Source organism: Acipenser ruthenus, chromosome 52 (genome assembly GCF_902713425.1).
Source record: "Acipenser ruthenus chromosome 52, fAciRut3.2 maternal haplotype, whole genome shotgun sequence".
In the NCBI taxonomy this organism is placed as follows: Eukaryota; Metazoa; Chordata; class Actinopteri; order Acipenseriformes; family Acipenseridae; genus Acipenser; species Acipenser ruthenus.
Window position 1 is genome coordinate 433,282 of NC_081240.1, and position 14,895 is coordinate 448,176.

Genomic DNA, 14,895 nt, shown 5'->3' on the forward strand with positions numbered 1-14,895 from the left:
AATGACCTGCTAATAAACATGTCAGGTAATCATTACTAAACAATTTCTGTAGCGCATGTTCAGCTATTTCTATATCCTCTCACCCATCGTTCTTCCCCACCTCTTCTACACCTGTACCCCTACCCCAACAGAACAGTGCACACCTGTGAAAATAGTCTTTCTACTGATGTACCAGTGATATGAGAAGAGGGCTGACCCTCACATGACTGATTTAATTGTGATCCAGATCCCTGGCAGGTGAATCAGTCCCATAGTGTGCACCCTATTGACAGTGCTATAGCAGGTGAATCAGTCCCATGCTGTGATATTCACAGTGCTATGGCAGGTGAATCAGTCCCATGCTGTGCTATTGACAGTGCTATAGCAGGTGAATCAGTCTCATGCTGTGCTATTGACAGTGCTATATCAGGTGAATCAGTCCCATGCTGTGCTATTGACAGTGCTATGGCAGGTGAATCAGTCCCATGCTGTGCTATTGACAGTGCTATAGCAGGTGAATCAGTCCTATGCTGTGCTATTGACAGTGCTATGGCAGGTGAATCAGTCCCATGCTGTGCTATTGACAGTGCTATAGCAGGTGAATCAGTCCCATGCTGTGATATTCACAGTGCTATGGCAGGTGAATCAGTCCCATGCTGTGCTATTGACAGTGCTATAGCAGGTGAATCAGTCTCATGCTGTGCTATTGACAGTGCTATATCAGGTGAATCAGTCCCATGCTGTGCTATTGACAGTGCTATGGCAGGTGAATCAGTCCCATGCTGTGCTATTGACAGTGCTATAGCAGGTGAATCAGTCCTATGCTGTGCTATTGACAGTGCTATGGCAGGTGAATCAGTCCCATGCTGTGCTATTGACAGTGCTATAGAAGGTGAATCAGTCCCATGCTGTGCTATTGACAGTGCTATAGCAGGTGAATCAGTCCCATGCTGTGCTATTGACAGTGTTATAGCAGGTGAATCAGTCCCATGGTGTACACCCTATTGACAGTGCTATGACAGGTGAATCAGTCCCATGGTGAACACTCTATTGACAGTGCTATGGCAGGTGAATCAGTCCCATGCTGTGCTATTGACAGTGTTATATCAGGTGAATCAGTCCCATGGTGTACACCCTATTGACAGTGTTATAGCAGGTGAATCAGTCACATGGTGTACACCCTATTGACAGTGCTATGGCAGGTGAATCAGTCCCATGGTGTACACCCTATTGACAGTGTTATAGCAGGTGAATCAGTCCCATGGTGTACACCCTATTGACAGTGTTATAGCAGGTGAATCAGTCACATGGTGTACACCCTATTGACAGTGTTATAGCAGGTGAATCAGTCACATGGTGTACACCCTATTGACAGTGCTATGGCAGGTGAATCAGTCCCATGGTGTACACCCTATTGACAGTGTTATAGCAGGTGAATCAGTCCCATGGTGTACACTCTATTGACAGTGCTATGGCAGGTGAATCAGTCCCATGCTGTGCTATTGACAGTGTTATATCAGGTGAATCAGTCCCATGGTGTACACCCTATTGACAGTGCTATGGCAGGTGAATCAGTCCCATGGTGTACACTCTATTGACAGTGTTATGGCAGGTGAATATTGACACAGGTTCTTCCTGCAGTGAGACAGAGATCCATGCTTTCACAACAGCAAATGGAACTTCCCTGTGTTTCTGATTTCCAGGAGTTCTATGAAGCTCTAAGAGGGGTTTGTATTGAGATGATCCACACAGGCGTTCAATTCAAAACTTGCACCAGTCCAGATAGAAAAGATATAGTGAATATAAAGTGTTGTGAGTAAACATGGTGATGCTCTAAAAATCCCATTAAAAGACACATTCAGGGGCAGAAGAAGCACCCATGGCTGTGCCCTGTACCTGCAAATAAAACTTGTTCTCGTGTGCAAAATCATTTCTAGTGAGAACAATGTGTGCCATATCAAGCAAACAAGCTGTGGAAGGAATATGCATAGCGGTTCATTTATCTAAAAAGATCCTCAATGCATTTAAGCCATCTGCATGTGGGATATTGATGTACAAACTCATAACATCAAGGGAAATAAGGATAATGTTCTGATTTTGTAACTTATTTTAGAAAGTTGGCTTATTAACACACTTCTATCCCTTAGAGATGAGGGTAACTCCTCCACTAGTGGTCTGAGATACTAATCAATGTAATTTGAGAGAGGTTCAATGAGAGAACCAAGAGCAGAAACTATGGGACGACCTGGTGGATTATCAAGTGATTTATGGAGCTCAGGCAGCACATATAGTACAGGCTTAACAGGAGAGTTACTCTTCAGATACAGATGTGCATTATCAGACATGCAGCCAGATTCCAATGCAGACTGTGTAAAACCATCTCTTTCTGATTTAAAACCTCCATTCCTCATGAAGTGTGATCCTGGGCTGGAATCACAATATGTGCTTCTGCTGTTTCTGTTGAAATGATACAGAGACAGGGATGGGTTTCACAAGAAATGAAACTTCCCTGTGTTTCTGAATTCCAGGAGTTATATAAAGCTCTAAGAGGCGGGGTTTGGACTGAGGTTTTGATAAAAAGGTTTAGCAGAAACTGAGATGTTTACAACTATTGATAATTTACTGAGATTTTTACTGTTTTTTATTTTTATTTTTATGTGACACAATTAATTAAACATTTTAAATTATTACCATTTGACTCATAAAATGATAGTGCTTTGTAGTTTGGTTGTTTTATGAGTCAGATTAAAAAAAACTGAAGCTACTACAAATTAGAAAATGCAGCCCTTTGCAATTCATAAATAAATAAACAATGAAGCCGTTTGCAAAATACAGATATTTTTTTTTCATCCTTTTACACTTATGTTATCTTTGCTTTTGGTGATCGGATAGCCTATTGCTTTAAGCTTAGACTTTTCTGTCCCTTAGCCATAAGGTGCAATACACTGTACACTAGCCTTACATATAATCTATCATGGGTACCTACCAAGGACAAAAAAGACACATTTGTATCCCCAAAATGAATTAACATAGCTGGGAATTCGTTGGCTGCGGATCTGATTGGGTAAAATGGACAGAAATGACCCCACTTCAGTTCTCAATTGTTTTTGGAGGGGAGGGGAGATTTCTTCTTCAACAAGGAGAACAAGTGGAATAACAAGAACAAGCTTGTTTCCATGTTTAGACTGTCCATTTCTCCTGATTTATCACAGTATTAACAATGGGTTTGACTGCTGTGTTAGAGTGTCTAGTTCTGTACAGGAATATAAGAAGGATGGAACTCCAGCCATTGGAATAGTTGTGTCAATACCCTCGATTCACCATGAAGTGTGATCCTGGGCTGGAATCACAATATGTGCTTCTGCTGTTTCTGTTGAGATGATACAGAGACAGGGATGGGTTTCACAAGAAACGAAACTTACCAGTGTTTCTGAATTCCAGGAGTTATATAAAGCTCTAAGAGGCGGGGTTTGGGACTGAGGCCAAGTTTAGAAAAGCAGGCTGAGCAGAGACTTCTTCAACAAGGAGAACAGTTCTCAGCAGTTTCTGCTCAGCCTGCTTGTCTAAACCTGGCTTGAGTCCAAAACCTCGCCTCTCAGAGCTGTACACAATTCCAGGAAATCAGCACAGTGAAGTTTCTGATGTGAAATCGTCAGTCTCGCTGTCTCTCTGGAGCAAGAATGGCTTCAAACTTGTGGTCAGAGGAGCACTTGAACTGTCCAGTATGTCTGGAGCTATTGAAGGACCCAGTCGCTATCCCATGTGGACACAGTTACTGTATGGGATGTATTAAGAACTGCTGGGATCAGACTGATCATACAGGTGTCTACGGCTGCCCCCAGTGCAGAGAGACCTTTACCCCAAGGCCTGTTCTGCGCAGAAACACCGTGCTGGCTGAAGTTGTGGAGAAATTAAAGAAGACAGGACTCAATCCTCCTCCTGCTCAAAGTTATGCTGGACCTGGAGATGTGCCGTGTGATTTCTGCACTGGGAGAAAGTTCAAAGCTGTGAAATCCTGTTTGACGTGCCTGGCCTCTTACTGTGAAACACACGTCAAGCCACACAGTGAGGTTACTCCATTAAAGAGGCACAAGCTGATCAATGCAATTGGAGATCTGGAGCAGAAGCTTTGTGCTGAACACCAGAAGGTTTTGGAGGTCTTCTGTAGAACCGATCAGACGTGTATTTGCTGGTTGTGTACAGACGAGGATCACAAGAGCCATGATACAGTCTCAGCTGAGAAAGAAAGGAGTGTGAAACAGGTAAGGGTTTGAACTATTTCCTTGTAGCTATCCTAGAAGATAAGAATTCCCAGGGATATTTAACATGTCTGTTTACTAGGTTATACAGTTTCACATCAGATCAGATTTTATTTTTTTAGAGCTATTTAAAGAGCCCTAGTTTTTTAATTGCTCTTTCTAAACTATGATGTGCTACAATGTATTTCAGGGTGTAACAGGGGTGTTGTTATGGGTGTGGCTATCGCTGATTGACAGGAGAGACACAGGAGGTTTTCTATGATATAAAAAACACAAAACATTTAAAAACTAAACACTGCTTGAAAACAACTAAAAAATAAAAGCTGACCAAACAAGAAAGGAGGTCCCGCTCCAGGAACAGTCTCCCTGACACCTCCTCTCTAGACTTGCATGGGATTAAAATCCCCTAAACTTGTTCCCTATTCCTTCCAGTGCTAGCGATCCTGGTTAACTCACACAGTGATCCGAGATACATTTTTCCTCTTGTGTTTTTCTCACCCTGGTTAACACACGCAGTCGTGAGGATCCTACAGCAACACTCTCCTTCCCAGACAGTCTGTATCCCTGCTTGTAGAACCAAGAAACTGGCTTTTCAGACCCTTTTTAAAGGCATGTGGCCAGGGCTAAGAGATAATCAATTAATCAGTTAACACCTGGCCACATTCCACACCTGGATTTGAATATGCCTTGCCATATCTAGCACAAACTTGATTACCAAAAACATTATTTACACATGCAGGACCTCAGCCCTGCCTCACAGGGTTAGACGGATTTGTTCAGCTGTTTTGTGGTGCTTTGGAATTTGTAGTGTAAAATTAGCATGATTTGTATTCCTATTGTTTTTAATATGTGTCTTTTGACTTAATAAAATCATATATCAGTTTCATTGTTTAAGATATTATAGTTTAATTAGTTAAACTTTTTAAAAATGACATTCCCAGAAAAGTCAAGCACCTAATTAAAAAAAAGCAGAAAAGACCATGATTAATATGATAATCAATATACAAGATTAATATGATATACAATATACAAGATTAATATGATATTCAATATACAAGATTAATATGATATACAATATACAAGATTAATATGATATTCAATATACAAGATTAATATGATATACAATATACAAGATTAATATGATATTCAATATACAAGATTAATATGATATACAATATACAAGATTAATATGATATTCAATATACAAGATTAATATGATATACAATATACAAGATTAATATGATATTCAATATACAAGATTAATATGATATACAATATACAAGATTAATATGATATACAAAATACAAGATTAATATGATATACAATATACAAGATTAATATGATATTCAATATACAAGATTAATATGATATACAATATACAAGATTAATATGATATTCAATATAAATCGGGCAGAAAAATAGCGTAATTTGGTGCGTTAAAACACATTTTTACATGATTAAAACAGATATGTTTAAGTTAGTTTAAAACAAAATTTAATAACCTATTTGGGATTTTTTTGTTAAAATCTACAATTTTTCGACCACTCTACTAGTCCCCTCTTTCCTTTGCTCTCTTCCACAGTGAAGTCCTTCTGGTCACGGGTCTTCTAGGGATTTTGTGTATTTAGGCATTTTTTACACTGATTTCATTGTTTTGTTTCAGTGCTGTTTTATCTGTGTTTATCGATTAAAAACGGAAATCAGAAGCCCTAAATATCCATTAAAGAGAAAGCTGCTTCAGTTTCCTAGGTGCTTGACAAAACAAACATGTAACACATGCTAGATCAGCAATCATTCACTGTTACTAGTATGAAACAGTACCATCTAGTGGACAGCTACTGTGGATCAAGTGTCCTTTTGTATTGCTGGCAGCTGTGCACTAGATGGTGCTGTATCTTCCTACTATACACACATGTTGTCTGAAACTGCTGCCTTTGTCCAAGTTTAAACCACCTCCAAGGAAGGTTTCAATTTAATTCAGCTATCACATTTAAACATGGATTAAAATGAGTGGTGCAATGTCATTATATTTAATCTTTTAAATGTTTAAACTTTGATTAATTTTAAACAAGGATTACATATAAATCCTGGTTTAAAGTTTTGTGCAACATGATTCAAATATAATCCTTGATTTAATCTGGGTTAGTGGTTAATCCACGCTGGTGCATTCGACCCTTAGGGTATCTGTGTGCATAATGTGTGTATCGTTACACAGAGAATCATGAGGGTCTGGAACCAACTACCCAGTAATGTTGTTGAAGCTGACACCCTGGGATCCTTCAAGAAGCTGCTTGATGAGATTCTGGGATCAAAAAGCTACTAACAACCAAACGAGCAAGATGGGCTGAATGGCCTCCTCTCGTTTGTAAACTTTCTTATGTTCTTATGTTCTTATGTTAATCTAACTTCATATAAAGGGGGGAGAGGTGTGAAAACACAGCCTGCTCTGAAATAGTCTGTATTGAGTGTGACAGGATATCACTCAATGCCCTGTCAGAAATGTCACTGTGTCACTGTGTTTCTACACAGAAGCAGCTGGGAGAGACACAGACAGAAATACAACAGAGAATCCAGGAGAGACTGAAAGAAACTGAGGAGCTGAAACAGGCTGTGGAGTCACTGAAAGTGGGTATTGAAAAGAAGGGGGGTATTATTATTATTATTATTATTATTATTATTATTATTATTATTATTATTATTATTATTATTATTAACAGATGGACCGGAACACATCTACAGAAGTTTACTGTCTATGCCTGATGTGTTTTTGATATCAATTCTAACCATGTCTCCTCTACTGTGTTCTTTCACTCAGAGATCTGCATGCATAGAAATAAAGGAAAGTGAGAAGATCTTTACTGAGCTGATCCGATCCATTGAGAAGATCCACACTGAGGTTATTGAGCTGATTGGAGCTAACGAGAAGGCTGCAGTGAATCAGGCTGAAGGACTCATGAAGAAACTGGAGCAGGAGATTGCTGAGCTAAGGAGGAGAAACGCTGAGCTGAAACAGCTTTCAGAGACAGAGGATCACATCCATTTTCTACAGGTAACATCACTGCTTGTTAGAAAATCTCAAGTCCATAACTGGGACGGTTTCAGACAGACCTCTCCAATTGAATGAATCCTTGCTTTTCCCCAGGAATGTTTTGGACCCCATTCTGTTTCACTGAAAACTCCTTTTCTCCACTTTCCTGTTGTAGAATTTCCAGTCTCTCTGTGCCCCTCCTGAAGCTGGAGACTTACCCAGCGTTACTGTCAATACAGATATCTCTTTTGAGGCTGTGAGGAAAGCTGTATCTGAACTTAAAGACCATATTGAGGACTTCTGCAAGGGGGAATTAGTCAAAATAACCACAACAGGTTGGTGTGAAATAGATTCCTTTGGTAGAGATTTCTCAAATAGACCATGGCTTGAGGAGGGACAGGACTTGCAAGACATTAATAAAGACCTCTTGCAGATTGCTGGCTATATAAATAATGTAGTATTGAGAAGGGAGGAGGCAGCAGGGAGGAGGAAGGAGTGAGGAGGCAGCATGGAGGAGGGAGCAGGGAGGGCAGAGCAGGGAGCATGGAGGAGGGAGCAGGGACGGAGAAGAGAGAATTAAGCAGGGAGCATGTAGGAGAGGGTGGAAGAGAGAGGAGGGAGCATGAAGGAGAGATCAGGGAGGAGACAGGAAGGAGGCAACAGGGATGAGGGAGCAGAGAGAATGGAGCATGAAGACTGGAAGAGACAGCAGGGAGGAGGGAGCATGAAAGTGAGCAAGGAGGAGGGAGCACATAAGTGGGAGGAGGCAACATGGAGGAGGGAGCAGGGAGAAGGGAGCAGGGAGGAAGGAGCAGGGAGTGATGAAGCAGACTGGATGGAGAACGGTGCATGCAGGAGGGAGCAGGGAGGTGGTAGGAGGGAGAATGGAGGATGGAACGGACTGATGAAGCAGAGAGGAGGAAGGATGGAGCAGACAATGACTGCTGTATGTTTGATGCACAAGGGTGTCCTAATATGGACACCGTACTGTTGGGCAAAGATATGTGATGGAGAGGAAGGAACACAAGACTCCAGTGCAGTGGCAGACGTGTTCACATTGACTTTGGCTGCTGCTCCGATACAGAAGGAATACATATTCATTGTAATCATGAACATCTTGAAGTACGGATTTTTATATCCTGAAATGCCGTGAATAAGCCTTGTTTCTTTTCAGATTGCTGTTTGGAGTCTTGTGTGTGTTGTGTATTAATCCACATGTTTCAATTCTATTTTTCTCTCTTTTTTCTGCCCAGTGAATGAAGTTGCAGTTTACAGTCTGCAGGCTCCAGAGCCAAGGAACAGAGCTGAGTTTTTAAAATGTAAGTCTGTTTTCACTGAAACATTTGATTGAAAGATGTGTCACTCCATTGAGAGAAGAGCTAACACTACAGAACAGGGAGGGGTGGAGCTTGAGGGGAGCAATTATTATTATTAATTAGTAATTGTGAAGCCATTAATCTACACTCCTCTCCAACAAGTATTGGTTCAGATGAATACATGCAGAATGACTGGGGGAGGGGCATTTGTTGCCTGTTTTTCCACTCAGACCTTTCTCTCCCTAAATATCTTGGTATCCCTGAATAGATAATCATCCCATCTTTTAATACATGTACAATGCATGTGAAACCAGTTGTGGGGTAAAATGAACAGCTATCCCTCCCAGTCATCCTGTGCTGGTAGTAAATGTATATTGCAGTATTACTGCACTTGTGGGATGGATTGCTCATTAAAATATTAGACAGATATTTGAAGAGTGGATGATATTCTATTGAAGATATTTAGTAAGCAAGGGGTCTGAGTGGGTACAATGGCAACACATACCCTGTAGGAACATTAAGTGAACTGTAATTGTATGCAGAGCTGCATTTGATTGGTTCCAATTGAAGAAGTTTGATAAGATCGAGGAATTATAATGAACAAAACAATCAAACAGCAAGAGGGTTTAAAGGGTTCATAAGGACCTTTGTATTTTATTGTGTTGCATGTTCCCATGTGTTGCTACAGCTGTTTACGTGAGGTGTGTGTATTATGTGTATTATTTTAATTATTTTTATTTTTATTACATTTTGACCACTTTTTTATACTTATAGATGGCTTCACATGTACCCGCATGGACCTCTCAGAACTACATTTCCCATCATCCTCCTGCTCACATATGTAATTGAGATGGAATTACCAGTGAGCAGGAGGATGATGGGAAATGTAGTTCTGAGAGGTCCATGCCGGTCCACGGGAAGCCATCTTGAGGCAGAAAATGCAATTTAAAAGTTTAAAAAAGTGGTCAAAATGTATTAAAAAAAATAATTAAAACAACACACACACCTTCCATAAACAGGATGTGAGGATGCAGCAGACAATGACTGTTGATTTTCTCAGTGATTTGACTTTTCTAACCGTCTCTCCTCTACCCGTCCTCTTCTCTTCAATCAGATTCCTGTCAGCTCACACTGGACCCCAACACAGCGAATAGACACCTCTGTCTGTCTGAAGGGAACAGAAAGGTGACACAGTGGGGACAGAACCAGAGATATCCTCATCACCCAGAGAGATTTGATTGCTGGGCCCAATTGCTTTGCAGAGAGGGTTTGTCTGGGACTCGCTGTTACTGGGAGATTGAGTGCAGTAGGGGAGGGGCTTTTATAGGAGTCACATATAAAGGAATCAGCAGGAAAGGAGGGGATCGTTCCTGTTGCCTTGGATACAATGACAAGTCCTGGAGTTTGGAATGCTCTGACTCCAGTTACACTGCCTGGCACAATGACAATAAAACTGCAATAACTGCCCCCCGCTCCCCCAGAATAGGAGTGTATCTGGACTTTAATGCCAGCACGCTGTCCTTTTATGGCGTCTCTGACACAATGACCCTCCTGCACAGATTCCAAACCACATTCACTGAGCCGCTCTATCCTGGGTTTAGGCTTTATTATTATGATTCCCCTGTAACAATCTGCCAGCTGAACTAGACTGTTTTGTGTTGTAAGAAACCCTTTGTATTGAACTCCCTGTCTGTCCTCTCCACTCCTCGGGTGAAGGGAATGTTCAATCTGACACAACTTTGGATGAAAGTTAGGGGGTAAAACGGCGCCACCTGCAGAGCGATACGAGGTGAATTATTTGTTTTTAGCAACAAATGTATTTCATACAAAATAACTATTTAATTTCTTTTTAAAGATTTATTATGTTTTATATATATTTTTAAAAATGGCATCCAATACTCAGTGCTGTAACAGTTTTTAAAAAAGTGAACTTAAGTTTGCTTTATTGTGTGTGTGTTTTTGTTTTTTGATTTCCATAAAATGTTTGTTCTAATTTATTTTTTCAGATTTTAGTAATGTGATTTAATAAAATAAATAATTTGATTAATTGTGACTTCTTCTTATTTATTAATACTCATTAACACGGTTTTTGAAATGAGAATGAGAAAGAAAGAGGGGAATGAGAAAGCATTGTAAAGCACAGAGAGGTCTGGTAAAGCATAGGGAAGCATTGTAAAGCACAGAGAGGTCTGGTAAAGCATAGGGAAGCATTGTAAAGCACAGAGAGGTCTGGTAAAGCATAGGGAAGCATTGTAAAGCACAGAGAGGTCTGGTAAACCACAGAGAGGTCTGGTAAAGCATAGGGAAGCATTGTAAAGCACAGAGAGGTCTGGTGAAGCATTGTAAAGCACAGAGAGGTGTGCTAAAGCATAGGGAACCATTATAAAGCACAGAGAGGTCTGGTAATGCATAGGGAAGCATTGTAAACCACAGATGTCTGGTAAAGCATAGGGAAGCATTGTAAAGCACAGGGAGGTCTGGTAAAGCATAGGGAAGCATTGTAAAGCATAGGGAAGCATTGTAAAGCACAGAGAGGTCTGGTCAAGCATAGGGAAGCATTGTAAAGCACAGAGAGGTCTGGTAAAGCATAGGGAAACATTGTAAAGCACAGAGAGGTCTGGTGAAGCATTGTAAAGCACAGAGAGGTCTGGTAAAGCATAGGGAAGCATTGTAAAGCACAGAGTGGTCTGGACTCTAACCCTGGGCTTGAGACTCAGCTCAGTGATTTGGATTCCTGAACAGCTTCTTAGTAAAGGTATTATTCAGCATGCCGCCGCACCGTGAACTAATAAGAAAAGACTTTCAGTACCTGGCAGGCTCTTGTGACATATCAGGCGGGTCATTCTCTTTACTCCTTCTTCTTCTCCTTGGAGTCGGGTCCATGCCTCTCTCTACTGAATCACTCGTTCCTCAGTTAGCTGGGTTTCTCCTCTGCAACACAATTGAAACAAGTCCGTTGTTAAAGAGTACAGCGCTTCAAATGTCATTTTTCTTTCTCTTTCTTTAGAGCGGCCCCTTATCTTTTCATGCTGTTTGAAAAGATAAGTGTTCGTTTTTGGAAACGTCTGTGTTGCTAATGGAGTGTCATGGGGTGGGGGTTACACTGCCCTCCCTACCTAAAGGAATGTGCAGCAGGTGTCCAGGTGTCAATCAAAGAATTGATCATCAATTACCCCTTTGTCTTCGTTTGTTTGTGCTGTGCTTTCACCTTCTGCTATGGTTGCCACCTTTGAGATACGAAAATACCAGACGCCCCCCCAGCACAAAATAAATAAATAGCCTACACACACACACACACACACACACACACACACACACGCACACATATGCACACACACACACACACACACACACATATGCACGCGCACACACACACACACACACACACACACACGCACACACAGAGATAGTACATTGTCTTACCTTAAACTTCTATACATGGACATGGAAGATGCAGTCTTGGTAAATAACTTTAGTTTAGCCATCTCCGAATGTGAACTTTTTCCTTTTTCTGAATTTTGAACTATTTCCATTATTCTGTCCAGTTCATTTCTTGAAGCTGTGTTTTATGTTTGATTTAGCCTGTTCTGGATACTGACATAAAAAAAACCTCAAGACACGAGTAGTTCAGATTGCATCTAACGCAGAGTTCACTTTTAACTGTGTCAATGCTGAGGCGATTTCTCTCGTCGGTCCACAGATTTCCCATAACACTGAACATGCGTTCTATGATCGCATTACTGCAAGGTACTGAGAAGACATGCTGAACCATTCTCAGAAGTGTTGGGCATTCCACTTTCTTGAAAAATGCACACCATTTGTCCACAGGCCCTGTGAGTCATCCTCAATTAGCGCTGGGGCAGCGGTGCGTAAGACGCAGTACTCCGTGTACAGATCATCATTCATGCCCGCCGCAGAATTTGCTTTCAAAAGGTTGTCCAGCTTCATCAAATCATCCAACGATTGCACAGTCTTGAAGTTTAGTGAAGAAAATACTTTAAAAGGGGAATCTTTAAAAGAGAACCACTTCTCAAGGTAAGCCACTGCACGTGGCAATTGCAGTTTGCCTGAATGATCAGAGGTTGCAGAGCCTTCCATTTTGCAAAGACAGAACAGTTTTTTCCATAATTGACGGATGTGTTGTCTGCCCCGTAAGCACACCCGTCCTTAACGTCCAGCCCATGGTCTGTCAGAGCACCAGGAATGCACTCAAAAATGGATGCTGATGTCTCATCAGACTCCTCATAAAAATCCTAAAGAACATTGCTAACCCCTGTTCCTATGTCAAAAAAACGGGCAGCCAATGGGAAACATTTTCTGTTTCCCTTGTTAGAGGCATCTGTCGCAACTGCAAATGGAGATCGGCTGTCTTTCAGTTTCTTAACTGCGGTCTCAACAGATAGAAAAAGGCCCGAGTACATTCACCACCAGACTCTGTATTTTGGTTCGACCCAACTGCACCTTGCTTGCTCCGGGTGAATCAGCATGCAGTCGTGTAACAAGTTTACTGCCACAATCCATTGACAGAAAGCTGTAATGATGTTTAACACCATGAAACACGTAGGCTAACTCACTTGCCGTTACAGTGTCTTCTCTCGCTGTATTCCTGGGTGGTCTTGGTCTTGCATACACTCTCTACAGCTGCTTCATGTTTTTTTCCCTTTCCTGTGCTGCTTTACGGCATCGACACCATCAAACTTCACAGTGAACTTACACTCGCAGACAGTACCACGGCAATCGTACTGTCTGCCGTTTAGCGAGCCAGTCTTTAAAGTCTGATTCTTTTAACCAGTCGTCATTGAAGACACACGTCCTCTTCCTCTTAGCTTGTGCTCTCTGTCTTGGTGGAGTGGTGGGAAGATTGTCTACTTCTTCATTTGTCTCTGCCATGGTGACTAACGTTACAGTTTCGCTACTTAATAGTTTCGCACTTCTTCATTCAAAGGGCTGTCAAACTTAACAGCAGCGCGCATGCTCATAACCAGATAACACACAGCGGTGAGCACGCAAGAAAAACATCACGGCACAGCGTTTTGGTGTCTTACGTTGTTACCTCAATTCTTTCTGGTGCATTTACACACCGCTGTGTTATAGTATTTGAGTTTCACTCATACAAGCACAACATGTGATATTAAATTGTTTATTGTAACACATTTTTTAGGAACATATCCAATAGCGTAGAATGATTAGAATTACCGGACATCGGGGTGGCAACCCTAGCAATCGTTAACGAGGGGAGCACAGAGCACCCCGATATACTCACAGCAGAACAGCCTCCATTCACAAAACCTATAGCAATGCGATCATTAACGAGGGGAGCACAGAGCACCCCGATATACTCACAGCAGAACAGCCTCCATGCACAAAACCTATAGCAACGCGATCATTAACGAGGGGAGCACAGAGCACCCCGATATACTCACAGCAGAACAGCCTCCATTCACAAAACCTATAGCAACGCTATCATTAACGAGGGGAGCACAGAGCACCCCGATATACTCACAGCAGAACAGCCTCCATTCACAAAACCTATAGCAACGCGATCATTAACGAGGGGAGCACAGAGCACCCCGATATACTCACAGCAGAACAGCCTCCATTCACAAAACCTATAGCAACGCGATCATTAACGAGGGGAGCACAGATTTGCAATTTCCAGTAAAATGTAATTTCTATATTCCAATCTGTGCCAAACGTCACTTTAAAACCCGTGTATTATGAATGTAAAGCCTAGTCCGGGTCTGTCCCGCGACACATGCGTTTCATTTACACTGTAATGCGGACTCACATGAACACAATATTTCTACCTGTGCTGAGTGGGAGCTGCAGAGGGACTGTGTTTTACGTAACTTCGTTAAACTGCAATAAACTCTCTGTCAGACTTTCTGTGTCCTCACCTAGGACTGTATAAAGCAGGATAGGACAGTCAATCCCGTGATGCAGTTCTGTGCTCAATTACAGGCGCCATTTGTGGAGCCCACTCAGTACTGAATACATTGCGGAGATGCTGTGGAGCCCACTCAGTACTGAATACATTGCGGAGATGCTGTGGAGCCCACTCAGTACTGAATACATTGCGGAGATGCTGTGGAGCCCACTCAGTACTGAATACATTGCGGAGATGCTGTGGAGCCCACTCAGTACTGAATACATTGCGGAGATGCTGTGGAGCCCACTCAGTACTGAATACATTGCGGAGATGCTGTGGAGCCCACTCAGTACTGAATACATTGCGGCGATGCTGTGGAGCCCACTCAGTACTGAATACATTGCGGAGATGCTGTGGAGCCCACTCAGTACTGAATACATTGCG

At 41.7% G+C, this 14,895-nt stretch overlaps 1 protein-coding gene across 1 annotated transcript; it reads left to right on the plus strand.

The window, feature by feature from the left end:
- Nucleotides 1-3,604: 3,604 nt before the first annotated feature.
- On the plus strand, nt 3,605-10,625 carry LOC131722989 (tripartite motif-containing protein 16-like protein). The gene is made up of 6 exons (XM_059016243.1): nt 3,605-4,241; nt 6,768-6,863; nt 7,054-7,287; nt 7,442-7,601; nt 8,520-8,585; nt 9,697-10,625. Exons 1-6 carry the CDS (start codon nt 3,660-3,662, stop codon nt 10,227-10,229), a joined length of 1,671 nt encoding a protein of 556 aa, XP_058872226.1. The 5' UTR covers nt 3,605-3,659; the 3' UTR covers nt 10,230-10,625.
- Nucleotides 10,626-14,895: the final 4,270 nt, after the last annotated feature.

Bases quoted from the DNA above. Each gene is read 5' to 3' on its own strand.
- LOC131722989 (XM_059016243.1), top strand. From the start codon at position 3,660: ATGGCTTCAAACTTGTGGTCAGAGGAGCACTTGAACTGTCCAGTATGT. The intron at 6,864-7,053 runs GTGGGTATTGAA...TCTTTCACTCAG, and splicing joins AGGCTGTGGAGTCACTGAAA to AGATCTGCATGCATAGAAAT. The intron at 8,586-9,696 runs GTAAGTCTGTTT...CTCTTCAATCAG, and splicing joins CAGAGCTGAGTTTTTAAAAT to ATTCCTGTCAGCTCACACTG.